The following is a 15,448-nucleotide window of genomic DNA, read 5'->3' as shown; positions in this document are numbered from 1 at the left end:
GGCATTTTCGTTTCAAGTTCAGGTCGCGTTTTGCGTTTGGGTTTGCTTTTTGTTTAGCTTTAACTTTTGTTTTCTTTTCTGCTTTTCTTTAGCTTTTACTTTTGTTGGTAGAGTGTAACTAATTTGGCCTAAATATTGGCTAATTGGTCTACTTACCACCATAATTGGGTCTTACTCTTTTGTCGTAACTAACACTAAAGGAGTCGAGTATAGCGGATATGTTTACGTCACCCAACATGCTGCCGCCGCCAGTTCTAAAAAGAAAGAGAGAAAAAGAGTGGCACATTAATGAGTATATATATTAATAATATGAATATAATATACATATATAATAAGCATATTGAAAATTTTTAAAAATTTAATTATTGCGACATAATGTATATACAATATATTCTTTTGTATTCTTTTATCGAGCTTGTTGCTTCGAAATCGAAACAATGTATATTACGTCAATATAGATAAATTTGGTTGAAATTAGCTAAAACTTTCTCAATCAAGGTTAAATGGTTTCTGAGGTACGTAATTAGTTGTTATAGTTATGTGAAAAAAAATAGGTATTTAAATCGTTGCATTAAAGACTATAGATTGTCGATTCAATTATAATACAATTAATTTGATTTTGAGCTTGTTTCCTTTAAAAATATGGAAGATATTTGCAGAAAAACACAGGAAAAATCATTGGTATAAGTAGGAGTTAGCATCGGTTCATGTACTTAGCAAGAACAATATTGAAGAAAATAAATTTTATAGAAATATATTTCGTTTGTAAAGTATAAAAAACTATTAGTGGTTTGTAAACTATTAACTCATTGAATAAAAGAGTCACTGTGTCAGTGAGTTACCAAGTGCACAAGTCAGTGAATCAAAACGGAACATGTTAAGTGAACGTGTTCAGTCACTCACTGAAGGGAGTTCGTTCAATTCTGTTCACTCAGTCAAAAGCAACCCAACACTACAAAATATGCATTTTCTATATCTAATATATGGAAAACATGTTTTTTTGTTGTATTTCCTTCTTGGTTAATATTGTGCAGTCTTAGAAAAATAAAAATTAAAATGCATTGTTTACAAAAAAGTTAGTCGCTAACAACCATCTATTATTAACCTCTTGAAGTTTGCTGCACGAAAACCTCAAAGTCTTTTTATTCTTTTTCTCCTACTAAACTTTAAAACTGAGAACTTTCTTCTTTTTATACCCTTGCAAAAAGGGTATATTAATTTTGGTCAAAAGTGTGCAACGCATAGAAGGAAGCATCTCCGACCATATAAAGTATACACATTCTTGATAAGCATGACGAGACGAGTTTATATAGCCATGTCCGTCCGTCCGTCTGGATCAACGTAAATTTCTCCTAGACCGTTAAAGCTACAGAGTTAAAATTTAGCATGTAGGCTTGTATATACTGCAGGGGTTGTATATCTCGGATTCAGCCGGATCGGTAGTAAAGCAGAATAATCGGTAGGCAAACGAGTCTGCCGTAATCGTAACTTTTTTTTTAACATTTCAAAATATAAATTCGGTAAAATAAAAATATATAATGGTCATCTAATCGCAAAACTCAAATTCGATCGTCCAAGAAGATAGTTTAAGGCGGTTGAATCTCTCCTTGATGATATCCACACTGTCCGCATCCATCCAGATCTCAACCTGTTCATTGGGGCAAATATCTGTGACTATAGGGGGTACATTTTCCCGGCTCACCACAGCCCACTTCTCCGTCTTTATATCAGAGTTTTGCAGTTCCAGGAGCGTGAAAATTCGCAGCAAACAAGCCTCAACCTTTGGCCAAGTAACTCTGGCCGCTGTCAGGTGCAGGAAGTTTATAAGACCAACGGCCTCATAGAGTCCCATGGAACTGGTGTATTCGTTGGCCGTTGCGATGTAGAGCCGGCCATTGTATTCAGTCACCGGAGTGACATCATTAAAATCTAAGCAGCGAACGTTTCAGAAATCTACAATTATCCCAAAGAACTCTTCTAACAGATCGCAAAAGTTTTTATCACATTCCGAGGAAGAAACGACCACAACAAACGGCCTGTTCTCTGGCAGTATGTTCATGTAAGGGGGCTGCTGACCATTTGTAACATCCGGTTCCATTTCCATTTCAGATTTAACTGAGCGTGGTCTGGATTTATCCATACATCCATACCACTATGGTCTGGATGTCGATTTTTTTGGCATGAAGTCCAAATTTTCATGAAAACATTCGGTGGTTTTGGTAATTGATTATGAAAGTAGATACCCTGAGCACAAAATATCCATAAAAAAAAAATTTTTAATGGCATCCCTGGGTTCGTACCAGGGTCTCAAAGTCAGACATGTGCTTTGTGCGTAGTCGACATTTGGAAAGTGAAAAAAAACCTAAAGTTTAAAGTGCCACCATTTGCGAAATTTTGCACATAAAAATAATTTAAAATATGGAAAATATACATCAAGGTATGTAGTTTTTAATGTATATATTTATTTTATGTGTAGTCTTAGGATTTAAGTGTTGTGTAATGTCCAATAAATGTGTATTTTTTTAGAAAATTGTTTTGCGTTCTCTGAGTTTCGTAGAATAGAACTAACAAGCTGACACCTGCTGACAAAAAGTAATGACACAAGTTGGTACCTATATATGTCGTCTTTGATCGCAAACTAATGCCTTCGCCCCGTTTTTCCCCCTTTTCCATTAATTTGATAATATTCAGGCAAGTTCGAATTTTATCATAGAGAACTCATCGATATTTGGTGCAGCAGCAATCGAGAAATAAAATCTGTATCAGAATGGATCTACAATACAGTCAACAATAACCATCTGGAATACGAAAAAAATTTTAAACTATCTATTTTGTGCATGTATGTATATAATTATTAATTGGTCAAAACAGTTCCGAATATTTCAAAATGCAGCCTGAAAGTATGTAATCGGGTCAAATTTTATAGTTTTCGACAAATCGCGGTAAAGCCATGGTGCAATTCCAAAAAAAAAAAATTGAAATTTTTTTTTAGTATTTCCAGCATGCTTGCAAAATTTCAACTCTCTAGCATTCAAACTGTAGTTTATGCCAAAAAAATCGACATCCAGACCATAGTGCATACGAGGGGCTTTGTACATTTCTTAGTTTAATATATCTGTTAATGGCTGTGCCGAATTTGATAAAGATCGGGTAAATAAATCATATAGATCCCATAGGAACGATCGGTGGAAAACTGTGACTTTGTCCAATTATTTCCTATGCTAAGATTGTAGCCCATTCGTTTGCAAATATTAGCCTTTGTAGCTAAAACATTTTTCCACTTTGATGGCTATAGCCATCAATATAAGGAAAGAGTTGCCAAAAAAGTTGCAAGGGTATACAAACTTTGACGCGGTCGAAGTTGGTCCCGGCCCTCTGGTTTTTTTATTTTGAATATATATAAAAATAATCCTACATATTGTTGATTTTTAAAAATGGCTTTTTATTTAAGTTTCTGTGAAGAAGCAAATTTAAAAGAGAGCAGAAATATATGCATAGCTCTAGTAGTATAAAGTGGCACAATATTTGTGTTTGTCTGTTTGTTTGTTTGTTGCTATGCTCTGCATCATTTTGTGGCAAGGACTTTTAGCATTTCCTGGAATACAATAAATGATGGCAGAAGCAAAGGCAGAAGTAGAAGCAGTGCTGCTGCTCCTGGTGCCTGCCACATCGTTTGCGTTGCGATGCGTTGCAGGTTAAGTGCGCGTGTGTGCTACTTTTGCGTTTTGCGGCATCAACGGTGCCCACACACGCACCCACATGAATGTGTGTGAGTGTGGGTATGTTGTGTGTTTCTCCTGTGCGGCATGTGTGCGCTCCTTTATCTGTGTGTTTGTATATATATTTCTATACATACATATACGTATATTAGTGTGCTATGTGTGTGTTTATTATTTATTGCAAGTGCCTGGCAATGAAGGCACACACAAGCGCTCAGAGTTTGAGGTAGAGGCACTTCAATGCCTGTTTATTTGCGTCTATTCTACGCTAAACTGTGCTATTAAAGCGCGTTTGTTGTTATTTCAACTGTCGAGTCGGGGCATTGGATGCACAGAGACCCAGCTCAACGCAGGAACTGGGTTCCTGCTCTATGTATTTCTCTCTCTTTTTCTTCCGTATGCCAGTGTTTGTCTGTGTGTGTGTGGGTGAGCGAAATCACAATTTAATAAAAGTTGCGCCTGCAAATAAACACACCCAAGCCCCTGTACATCCCCACCGCCCCGCCCCCCCAGGGCCTCTTGCCAACGCGTTGCCAACACTCAAACAGACGCTTACACACAATGAGCTGCTGCTGCCTGCCGCTGTCTCTTTGTATGCGCGCGCGCAGGTTTGTCTCTTTGTTTAGCATTTTCCTAGCTGGCTTTTCATTTTCCTTTTTATACCATATATAAACATATATAAGTATATATGTATATATATATGTACCCATATAAATACATACATCTATATATTTTCTATATTACTTTTTATCATTTGGCTTGCACAATTCTCGCATTCACAAGTCAATTGTTATAGATGATTTGCTGATTTGATTTTAATTTCGGAAGCTCACAAAAGTATGCTATCATTGTATAGGTTCAATTCCCGCTCTACCGCATACCTCCACCGCTATTTGTTTGGTGGGGCGTGACTCTACTTTACTCTCTCTCGCTCTTTTTCTCTCTGATTTTCCCTTAACTTCACACCTCTTGTCACTCTTGTAGCCTACGCTTGAGCTTTAACCCAAGTCGATGGGCTAAAATTGCAGAGGCCTATTTATAAATATGTATGAAAATAAGTATAAGGCAAAAGGTTTTTTTTTATTTTTTGCGTTCGTTTCGTTGCCTGACTACAGTTGATATGCGGTTTCATTCTTCTTTTTTTCCTTCTCCCTGTTTCTGTTCTTCTTTGTTGGGGTTTTGATGTTGATAATGAAAAAGTTTTGATTGCTATTTGATTTGAGTTTTAGATTGTGTCTGTGGAGGTCTGCATAAAAGTATGTATGTACATATATTTAGCTATAGCTGTGTAGAAGTTTATTTGTTTATTAACACTTTCGTTCAGGCTTACCTAACACCCGGATGCCAGGTGGTATGTGCTGTCAATAAGTTTGTCGTAAAAATTACTTGAAGGACGCGAACATTTAAACAAACTTTTCGATTGCAGCTACTACTTACATAGTAGCTAGTGGCATGGTGGCGTATACGCAATATGCTAAGTAAGTAAGAAAGTAACTAAGATTGTCAAATAATTTATGCAGCAATGTCTCTCTGTGTGTGTGTGTGTGTGTCTGAGTCTCTATTATATATGTTGCTGTGTGTGTCTGTATGTGAGTGTACGTATGTGAGGCATGCTTGTCGTTAAGAGCACTACAAAATGTCAATAGGTCGTACTTGAAAGCGTCTAAATATTTGCCTATTGATTGATAGAGTAGCTAAAGAGCAAAAAAAAAATATGAAAACATAAGACAACAAAAAAAAAAAAAGGCATAGACAAAGAAGACGTACATACACTCATACTGAATACAAAATTGAAGTGAAATGCCAGCGTCAAAAATGGCTAAGAAAGTAGTTGGCTAACTAATTAAAGAAATATCAATCAGTTGTCAGGGGGCAGCCCTCTAGTTTCTTTTTGTTTGGTTTTTGCAGTTTGAAATTCTCATTTTGCCAATTAGTTGATGGCTTTTGTTACTTGGACTAATTGGACTAATCGTGGGCCAACAACAATAACTAGCAATAACTTAACAATTTTCTTTTCTACTTCATTAATTTTGCAGTTCAAAAAAAAGAAGAGGTTTTCTTTCGTTTTCCCCTTTGTGGAATACAATTTTAGTTGCAGGCATGCAATTAGCTGTGCACTCACGTAAAGTAAAGTACATAACAATTTTCTTTAGTTTTTGTTTCTTTGTTACTGTTACTTTTCGTTTAATTTCTTTTTGGCGAAAAGTTGGAAGGGAATGGAAGCAAAGTGTAAGTAAGTAAGTAAGTAGTAGGATAAGAAAACAAAAACCCTTACTTTCTGCTTCAAGAACAATAAAAACAAGAACAACAACAAGATGAAGGAAAATGCAAAGTCATGCGCACGACAGCCACCAAGCCCAAAACGTGTCGCCTCAAGTGCCACGCCATTGCCATCTTATCGCTGGCCACAGTTTGTAGCCTTATCTTGAGCCACTGCACGTTCTTTTATAAGTTTCCCACCCACCGCAACACCCCTCCACCCACACACACACACACACACACACAAAAGACTCTGTGTATTTGTGTGTGTATGTAAGTGGGTGTGGCTGCCGCTGCTGTTGCTGTTGCTGGTGGTCAGCGTAAATGAAAATCTAAGAAATATTGTTGTTATTGTTTGTTGTTGTCGTTGTCTTTGTCGTTTTTAGTGGCATTTTGAGTGCTTTGGCCATTACGTCTACGCTGCGTTGGACACGCGCCATTGCATAAATTCAAGGGGAAACATTAAAACAAAACGGAAATGCGAAAACTACTAGCAAATATTATCTTTCCTTTCTCTTGCCAATCCTCGTACCTTCCCAGCTTCCACCAGAAGTCCCTCTTGCCTACAACGACCGTGTGTCAGCAGCAATACGCCAACGCCAACGCTTGAGATAAGCAAAAAGATGCCTCTACCAGAGGAAAAGTCCCTTGTGTCTATGTGTGGGTGTCATCAGTCCCTTCCCGACTTTATCCTCTGGCAAAATGGGATATGTGTGTTCGTGTTTGTTTGTGTGGCTGTGTGTGTGAGTAAGCGTTTTTTAATAAAGTGATAACTCGATGTCTGACAGCCGCCTGACAGTCGCTAAAAATAAACACATCCGCTTAATAAGGCAGCCGCCAGCAAAATGGAGCAGGACGAACATGGAAGCTAGAAAACTAAACGGACAGATTGGACATGTTAGAATAGATTGGCCAGGCCACGCCCAATATTAAGAATTGGCCCTGTCAAAAAAAGACCTCACACACACACACACACACACACACAGACACACAGACACACACACATAAATAGCTTATAATCATAAGTATAAGAAATATTTTTAAGAGTATCATTAGATTCAAATCAATTGATTCGATTGCATTTCATATAATTGCTTGCTTCATTCTTCAGCCCCTTAAATTATGATATTGCAAGCAGATACATCAGTTTTTGTTCAGCTGGCGCCAATGACGATGAAACCATTCGTTGTGGTCCCTGATTAAATTAAACTCAATTTCCAATTCCAATTGCTAGCGCCGGTGCCGGTGCCGTTGCCGGTGACGGTGCCAATCTCAATCCGAGTCCCATATCCAATCCCATTCTCAATTCGAACTGCAATTGAGATGGTAAAGGTAAGGGAAGTTATAGATAGGGTGAAATAGTATAGAACCGATAGAGGGGGCAACGGCGGCGGCGGCGGCGATAAATGCATAAAAAATTGAATTGCATTGGCAAGTCCTTGACATTTTGCACAAAATGAACAGAGGCAAACTGGTAACTGGCAACTGGCAACTGCTGGCAGCAGGCAGCAGGCAGCATGGAATTGTCTAAGCATAGTTGGGACTAGTCCTAGTCAGAGGCCAATAAAAATAGTTGTCCGTGGGTAAATGTGAAAAAAATTAGAGCTGCCTTGTCTGGGGCTTTATTAAATATTTGATAGGAGAGAGCGGAAAGTATACGTAGAGGCAAGACGAGTATAAGCGGAGCGACAAAATGGCAAATGGCAACGGCTGGGCATACAGATACAGTTAGTAGGTCTACTAGATGAGATGAGATGAGGCCAGGGCAGGCCCAGAACCAGGACGAGCACCAGGACCGACCGTTTGTAGATATTTTCAATCATACTCAAAATGTGAAGGAACAACAATTTACGCTCAATGACACTTGACGGCGAGCTGTTGGCGCTGCTGCCTTCGCCAAGTGATGCAGCCATACACACACAGACACACACACAAACAAATACTCGGACAAAAGCTCGAGTTCGGGTCTGGGTCCGGGTCTGGGTCTTTGCTTTTGTCGCTACCACTTTGGCATTATCTGCTATCAATAAATTCCAAGTGAAGTGGGCACTTGTGTGGCAAGTGGAGCACAACGGCGCACACAGCAGGCAGTCAGGCAGCCAGGCAGCCAGTCAGCCAGAGGGCAGAACTGGGCAACGGGGCGTGGCACAGCAGCCTGAGCTTTTGCCTCACAGGAAGTGGCAGCGTGTAAAGTGAGCAAACTGTGTCGCTGTGGCCTTTGACCTTTCACTGGAGGGGGGAGAAAAAAAAAAACATAGAAAAAGAACGATCCGCCGTGTACGGGGTGTGCGGGATATGCGGGGTCTGTGGGCACAGAGGATGGATATGGTGGTCCTGGGACATTTGCTTTTCCTTTTCCTTTACCTTACTTTGCTTTGGCAAGGCTGTCATTTTGCTGTTGCATACTTTGTGGCGGCGCCTGTGCAATGTTGCATGAAAAAGTAGCGTAAACGTTGCTTGAGAGCCTAGCATGGAGCCTGCCCCAAATAAACACAGGCCCAGCCAGACCAAGCAAGCAACCAACCGGCCAACCATCCAACCAGCTGCTGTGTATATATGAGTCGACTTTTGGCACGACATTTTGTTTCGTTTTGGTTTTTGGCTTACTATTTTTTTTTTCTTTTTTTTTTTTTTTTGTTCCATGGCTTCTTGGCACACAGTCATCCACATGCCACGTCGCGTGTACATATCTCCGTGTCCTCGTGCCACCGTGGCACGCGATCGTGTAATCCCATAAACGTGCATTTGTACTCAAGTACGTTGTCGCAGTCATCGCAGTCGTCGCAGTCAACGCTGTCGCGCGGCAGTCGACAGTAAAAAGACCTCCTTCTTTTGATTTGCCTAATTTGCCACGTTGCCATGTTATGCAAATGTTTGCGGCAGTCTCACTCTCTCTCTCCCACTCTCTCTTGGTCTCTTTCTCTATCACATTCTCTATTTTACCCTGGGCCTAAATATTTACTAATGAGCGCTAACCCAAAAAGGAAAACAGCAACCAAGAGCACCAGAACCAGGAACTAAGCCCTGGGCTCTGCATAATTTGTGTGATTAAGTTGACAGAACGCGACAGCTAATGTCACACAATTGTGGCAATTTCTTTGCACAAACTGTCCGAATGTACGTTTAGTGGGTTGTGTTTTATTTAGTTGGGAGGGGGGCCATAGGGGTGTATCTACATATTGGTTAAATCTCTCCTATAAATGTCACCAACTCTGTTCAAACAGCTAGTCGAACCAAAAAAGTAAATAAAAAAAATACACAAAAACTCTCGAAGTTCGCCACACTGACGCTGACGAGGACGGGTGAGTAATTACAGTGAGCAGTCAAACGGCTGGAACGGGGCGACAAACTGAGAGAATGGCAGTTGTCATTTTTCAATCCTCGCGCGCCATTGGCCATTTTTAATGACTGGCACATGCAAATGTGACAATGACGATGTGGATCTGGCCTACAAAATAAATAGCCATTCATTTATTCAAAAGTCAGTCGGAAATTTTATTTGCTGACCGCTGTCATTCTGCCTAATTAGCGCACAATACAAGCACCAAAACGACTCTCGGTCACAAGTAATTCCTCTCAAAATACAAAAAGGAAAAAAACATAGCATACATTTGAGCGCATATTGCAGCAAAAAAATAATTTGAATAATCATAAATTACCATGAATTATGACTCCTGTGGGGAAATGGCGATTGGAACCAAAAGAGTCAAGGGCAGGGAGAGGAGAGTGGTGAGGGAGGGGAGATGGGTCATTGTATATACACGCACCTGGGTGGCATAAAGCTTGCCCAAAATGCTGCAGCAAAGTGTCAGAAGCGAAACAAATTTATTGTTGCTATTATGAGTTTCTTGTTTCTGTTTTTCTTTTTTTTTTTTTTTGAGTGTGTGCGTTTGTGTAAGTGTATGTATTGTTTCTATGCCACAGTGCCCATTATTTGGTCATAATTTAATGCGAATTACAAACGCGTACGCCCCACTATGAAGTTATTAACCTAATTGATAGTTGTAAATGCCCACTAATTGTGTAAACGGACGGCAACATTGGCCAATACCACCAACGGCAACAGCTACAACGACGACCGTCAACAACAACGACAGCTTTTGTCTCTCATTCATTTTGAGAATGGTGTGGGCGAGAGGTGGGAGAAAATTTGTTCGAGTTGACAGAGGGGCGTGTTCAATTACAATAACAAAAACGAAAAAAACAAAATCATAAAATGAACCAATAAACAACAAACATTAGACCCGACCACATATAAGCATCGAGTGTGTGTGTTCCATGTTCAAATGAAACCCCAAAAACCTATGTCTATCATTTTAGTGTTAAGTTTAATTTTAGTAATCAAATGCGGCCCTCATGCATGTGTCTGCTGTTGTTGTTGTTTAGGTCAGGTAAAACCATCGAAATAATAGATAGAACTTTTAGAAAAACATGCACCTTATGCCAACCACTAAGCACTACAGATAATTGGACTAGTTCGTTGCCAATAAACATGATGCATTTGCATAAGACATTTTGGGGAAATTCTATGCGTCTAAATATTCAAAGCCTATTTGAAGAGATCTATCTCATAGTATTATAAGTGCAAGGCTTGAACTTTATCGAGCATTTAAAAAAAGACTTTTAAAGTCAATACGTCAAAAAATCATAAGGTAAGCTTTTATATAAGTTCAACATTTAATTTTAAATCATTAAATGCTTCATTTCCTTGATTATCATATTCAGCTTAAAGCTAGCTAAGTACTTTTCAGAGTCTAAACTTATTATATGACTTTTCAGCTGAAAAGTATTAATAATACTTTGTTAACAATTTTATATTTCAACATTTATTTACTCTTAAACAAAGTTTTATTTAATGCTACTCTATTCTATTCTATGCTTAAAATATAATTGGAATTCTCAAATTGGACTATAAAATATTAACAAAATATGTATTGTATAAATTGTGTTGAAAACTATATTATTTTCCGGCTAAACATCAATAAATAAAAACTAAAAGTCTTTTTTCCTTTTTTTGATTTTCAAAATACTTGTGTTGTTTTACTTCTTGAATCGTCTTTAGAAGTATGTAGGCTCATTTTGTATGTAAACTAATCGAGTTTATTTCAAATTTTTGCCACGCCCCTTTCCGACCCCGACCATTTTAAAAAAATCGTTCATCTCAAAAACTATTCTAGCTAGAGAAATCATATTTTGTATGTATTTTTGCTTAGTAAATGCGCGCATTTTGTATGTGTAAAGATTTTGCCACGCCCCTTTCTGCCTCCGTAAACTGCTCAGATGTTTGTAGCGCAGAGAAGGAGAAGTTTCCGATTCCATAAGCCAACGATGGCCACGTAGTGTTTTTTTGTTTTTTTTTCAAAACACTACTTTATTGAGAAATATCTTAGTATAGGTATAAAAAAAAGTTTATATTTCACATAATATAGAAAAATCTCATAATATACAAATCAGTATACTTCAAAAACGAAACTTATTCAAGGAATAAACGATTTTAAAATAACCGACACTACAAGAATATAAGAACTTAGGTGCGGTCAAATTTATGTTCTTTCTTGTTTCAAATGAAAAATCAAGTGAAATTCGATTGAGATTTAATTACTTACGCTGCTTGTACTGTGTGAAACCGTTTGTTGACCGTCTCCTGGGCGATCAGGGCCATGTTGATCGCCAGCCAAATGGTCAGCAAAGGTGTCCGTGGCAGAGGTGCCAATTTGGCGAATTTGTTCATTGTTGAATCACTCATGGTGGTGCTCTATTGGTTTATGATTGTGGTTAATTGTGATGCTAATGGTAGTTGTTGTTGTTGTAGTTTTTTTAGTTGTGATAATGGTGCTCAAAATTTTTGGAAGTTAGGGGTTTTTCCTCTGTTGGTTTTTTGTTTTTTTTTTACATACAAGTTGTTGTGGCTTTATTAAAATTGTTGTTATTGGTGTGGGTTTTTCACTTTTTAGTTATAGTAATTTTGCATTAAAAATTGAATTTTGTATTTGTTTCTTGTTGTTGTTGATGTTGTAGTGGGTAAAGTAAGTTATAGTTGCAGTTTATTAGTCAAGGCTCGCTCCTTTGTTTTTTTTTTGTTTTTTGGGTTTCTTTCTTGTGAATTTAGTTGCTTTCTCGTTGAATCCTTGCTTGCTCTCTTGATCTTGCTCTGTGTCGTTTCGATTTCGTTTTATCCTTGCAGTGTCTCTTGTCTCTTTGCTTTTATTTTTGTATGTTTACTTGTTTTGTTTGTTTTTTTTGTTTTTGGTTGTTTTTGCTTGCTGAAGTTTCTCAGTCAGTGAGTTAGTTGGTTGTATTAATTAGGCAGCGAGGCATTCAGTCAGTACTTCAGTGCGTGTAGTGTTGTTGTTTTTGTTTTGTTTTGTTTTTCTTTTTATTTCTTCTTAATGTGATTATGTGTGTGTGTTTGAGTGGGTGTTTGCGGGAGAGTGGAGAGAGATATATAGAGAGTTAGAGCGAGAGAGTGAGTGAGTTAGAGAAGATTTTCTTTTCTTCTTTCGAATGGTTTTTTCCTCCTGTTTCCTTTTTCTATTAATTTACACTAGAGAGAAGTTTTGCCAGGATCAACCAGTTCAATTGTATATCATTTCTGTCTCCCTCTTTCTGTTTGTTTGTTTGGCTGATGATGGAATTTGATTGGGAGACGAAGATCGCCACTTTTTGTTCGGCTACAAGAAGAGAATGAGAGTCGAGATGTTGTTTTAGCTGCTGCTTCCTGTCAGAGTTTGTTCCTTTTTGTTTTATATTTTCTTTTAATTACTTTGAGCTCCCTTTTGCAAATTCCTTGAAATTGAGCTGTGCCTTTTTTTCTCCTTTTCCTGTTCTTTTGCTAGTCTGTTTTATTTTGCCTTTTCTTTTCGGAAATTCGTATCGTATTTTTCTGTTGCCCGCGTGTCAGCCTGATGATGATGTCCTGTGGGGATTTTGTTTGCTGTCTATATGTATGAGTGTGTGTGAGTGAGTGTATGTATGTGTTGTGTGTAAATGTGTGTGTGAGTGAATGTGTGTATTAAATGTGCTTATACAAAATGTACATTTTATATCCCGCAATGCCTTTTCTGGTATGTTGCTTTCTGCTCTCTCTTTCTCTCTTTTCTATTTTCGCGGATTAATTTTCTTCATTTTCTTTTGTTATAATTCATAGTTCTTTCGTTTCTGTTTGTTATTGTTTTGGTTGTTGCTGCAATTGTTATTTGTATTATTATTATTATTAATATGTTGCTGCTGTTGCACTAATTCTGATTTTATTTCTGTTAAGTTCATCATCCAATGGGACGCTCCATTTCTCATTGCTTAATTAAAATATCGTTGTTATTTAGTTGTTGTTGTTGTTGTTGTTGTTGTTGTGGTTGTAGTTGTTGCTGTTGCCTGCAACGTGCTTGCCTTGTTGCAAAATCTTGCCCTGCTGCTGTTGCTGCCGCTGCTTTTGATGTTGCTGTTGTTATTATTGTTGCAGGCAACTTGTCTCATTTTACTTGTGTTCGATTGTTCGATTTGCCTTTCGCTTTAACTTTTGGCATTGTTTGTTAGATTATTGCATTTATGTTTATTTCTACGTTTATTTTTATTGTTGCTGCTGCTGCTACTGTTGTTGCTGTTGTTCTTGTTGTTGTTGCTTTTGTCAATTCTCATCATTTTCTTTACTTTTTTTTACATTTCTTTTTACATTTTTATGTTTTTGTTTTTTGTTTTTTTTTTTTTGGTTTTGTGTATATTTAAAATTTGTTCTAAATTTTAACACTGAAAAAATTTGAAAACGTGAAAAAAATAAGCATATAATTTTTCGAATTCGAATAGTGTTCTGTTCGTTTGTTTTAGTTTAGTTTTGCTGCCAATTAGAATTAAAAAAGAATTTATTACACTGTTTTTTTTTACACTTCTTGTTGAAATTTTTTTCTTTTTAATCGAACTTCATTGTTGATTTTATTTAGTTTTTTTGTAAATGTTTTTATCTCAAACATACACACACAAATCTAAAAAATTAAAAAAAAAGGAAAAACTTCAAAAAAAATCTCAAGCAAAGCCCACACACATTTGTATACACGCCCATACAAACTAATTTATATACGCATACATACAAATTAACTCACATTCCCATATATATATACACACACACTCACACAGACAGAGACGACACAGTTTGAGTTTTGTATAAATGTTTTCTGTTGAGTTTGGCGTTTTCTCAACATACAAATTTTGTATTCACTTGGCCCGCTTTTTCCGTCCGTTACATTTTCTCAGTTGAGCGTTTGAACACCGTTTGGCAGGACCGAGTTGTCGTTGGACAGCTCGAGGAGCCCAAAACAAGGCAAGTAAAGCCAAGCCAAACCAAAGCCAGGCCAAGAGCAGAATTTTTGCAGAGACTCAGAGATAGCGTGTGTGTGTGTGTGTGTGTGTGTGTGTGGCTGTGTGAGAGAGTTGCTCTCTAGCGAAAAATAAGAGAGAGCCAAAAATAGCTTGAGCCCGAGCTGCTGCTACTGCTGCTCCTGCTGGTTATCCTGTGGAAACATGGTACAATATCTGCAAAGGACAACAGAGAGCGAACTAGCGAGCACGCGAACAAACGAGAGAGAACGCTGCCTGCCAACAAAAAAGAGAGAGAGAGAGAGCGCGAGTTCCTTATCCTTTTTTGGCATTTTCTTCTGTGCAGAAATGTCACACAACTCACTGGCAACCCCGGCAGTTACACTCTGTTTAGCATAAACGCTTGCTACTTGGCTCCAAAAGTCGAAAACTGGCCCCCAGTCTATGCCCCAACTGTCCTGTGGACTTTCTATATGTATGTATGTATGTATTGAAATATGCGTCGATGTGTGTTTTTGTGTATATGTATGTATATGGGTGAGTGTGTTTGTGTGTCGTCTCATTCTCATGGCCCGGCCAGTGCCTTAGCCATTTGGCTTTTATATTGGTTTTTTGTTTTTTATAAATTTTTTCGCATGAGTTTTTCTAAGCGTATTTTGTGTGATTTGTATGCCAGTTTTTTCTTCTCTCTCTCTCTCTCTCTCTAGTCACTCTCTTTTTCTCTATGCCTTCTGTCTACGCTGTGTGTTTGTGTGTAAGGAATGGGTTGAGGGGAGATTTTCGCGCTTTCTTGTGCCACTTTTTGTGTCGCACACATATCTCGTTAATTGGTAAGCATGCGTTTCTTCTGTTTCCGTCGTTGCCGCCGCCGCCACTTTCGCCGTTGTTGGTGCTGCCTTGATTGCTTTTTGCGGCAAGCCAAAAAAGGATTTGTCAAACGCGTTGTTAAAGGAAAAAAAAAGTAGGAGATGGAGGCTAAATCGCATTGTTCAACTTGACAAAAGAAACGTTAACATACATATGTATGTATGCATATAAATATATATGTGTATAGATGGATGGTTGGATGGATGGTTATATGTAAATGATGTGTATGCCTCTTCTACTACTTCACCTCCCCCCATCACCCAGCTCAACACCCCGCCACATCCGATTCTTTTGGA

The 15,448-nt window shown here is 38.1% G+C and overlaps 1 protein-coding gene across 6 annotated transcripts in view; it reads right to left on the bottom strand.

The window, feature by feature from the left end:
• LOC6646404 (gamma-aminobutyric acid receptor subunit beta) overlaps positions 1-11,893 on the bottom strand; it is a 39,882-nt gene extending 27,989 nt beyond the window's left edge. For all 6 annotated transcript variants that reach the window (XM_015177582.3, XM_002069110.4, XM_023178094.2 and 3 more), the window contains exons 1-2: positions 11,585-11,893; positions 157-254 (exon numbers count right to left, since the gene is read on the bottom strand). In XM_015177582.3, the coding sequence (XP_015033068.1) occupies positions 157-254; positions 11,585-11,724 (238 nt within the window). In that variant the 5' untranslated portion in view covers positions 11,725-11,893. The remainder of the gene's footprint in view (positions 1-156; positions 255-11,584) is intronic.
• Between the last annotated feature and the right edge of the window lie 3,555 nt (positions 11,894-15,448).

This window comes from Drosophila willistoni, assembly GCF_018902025.1.
Source record: "Drosophila willistoni isolate 14030-0811.24 chromosome XR unlocalized genomic scaffold, UCI_dwil_1.1 Seg143, whole genome shotgun sequence".
In the NCBI taxonomy this organism is placed as follows: domain Eukaryota; kingdom Metazoa; phylum Arthropoda; class Insecta; order Diptera; family Drosophilidae; genus Drosophila; species Drosophila willistoni.
Note: the sequence above shows the minus strand (reverse complement) of the source record. Positions and strands in the feature narration are given on the sequence as shown.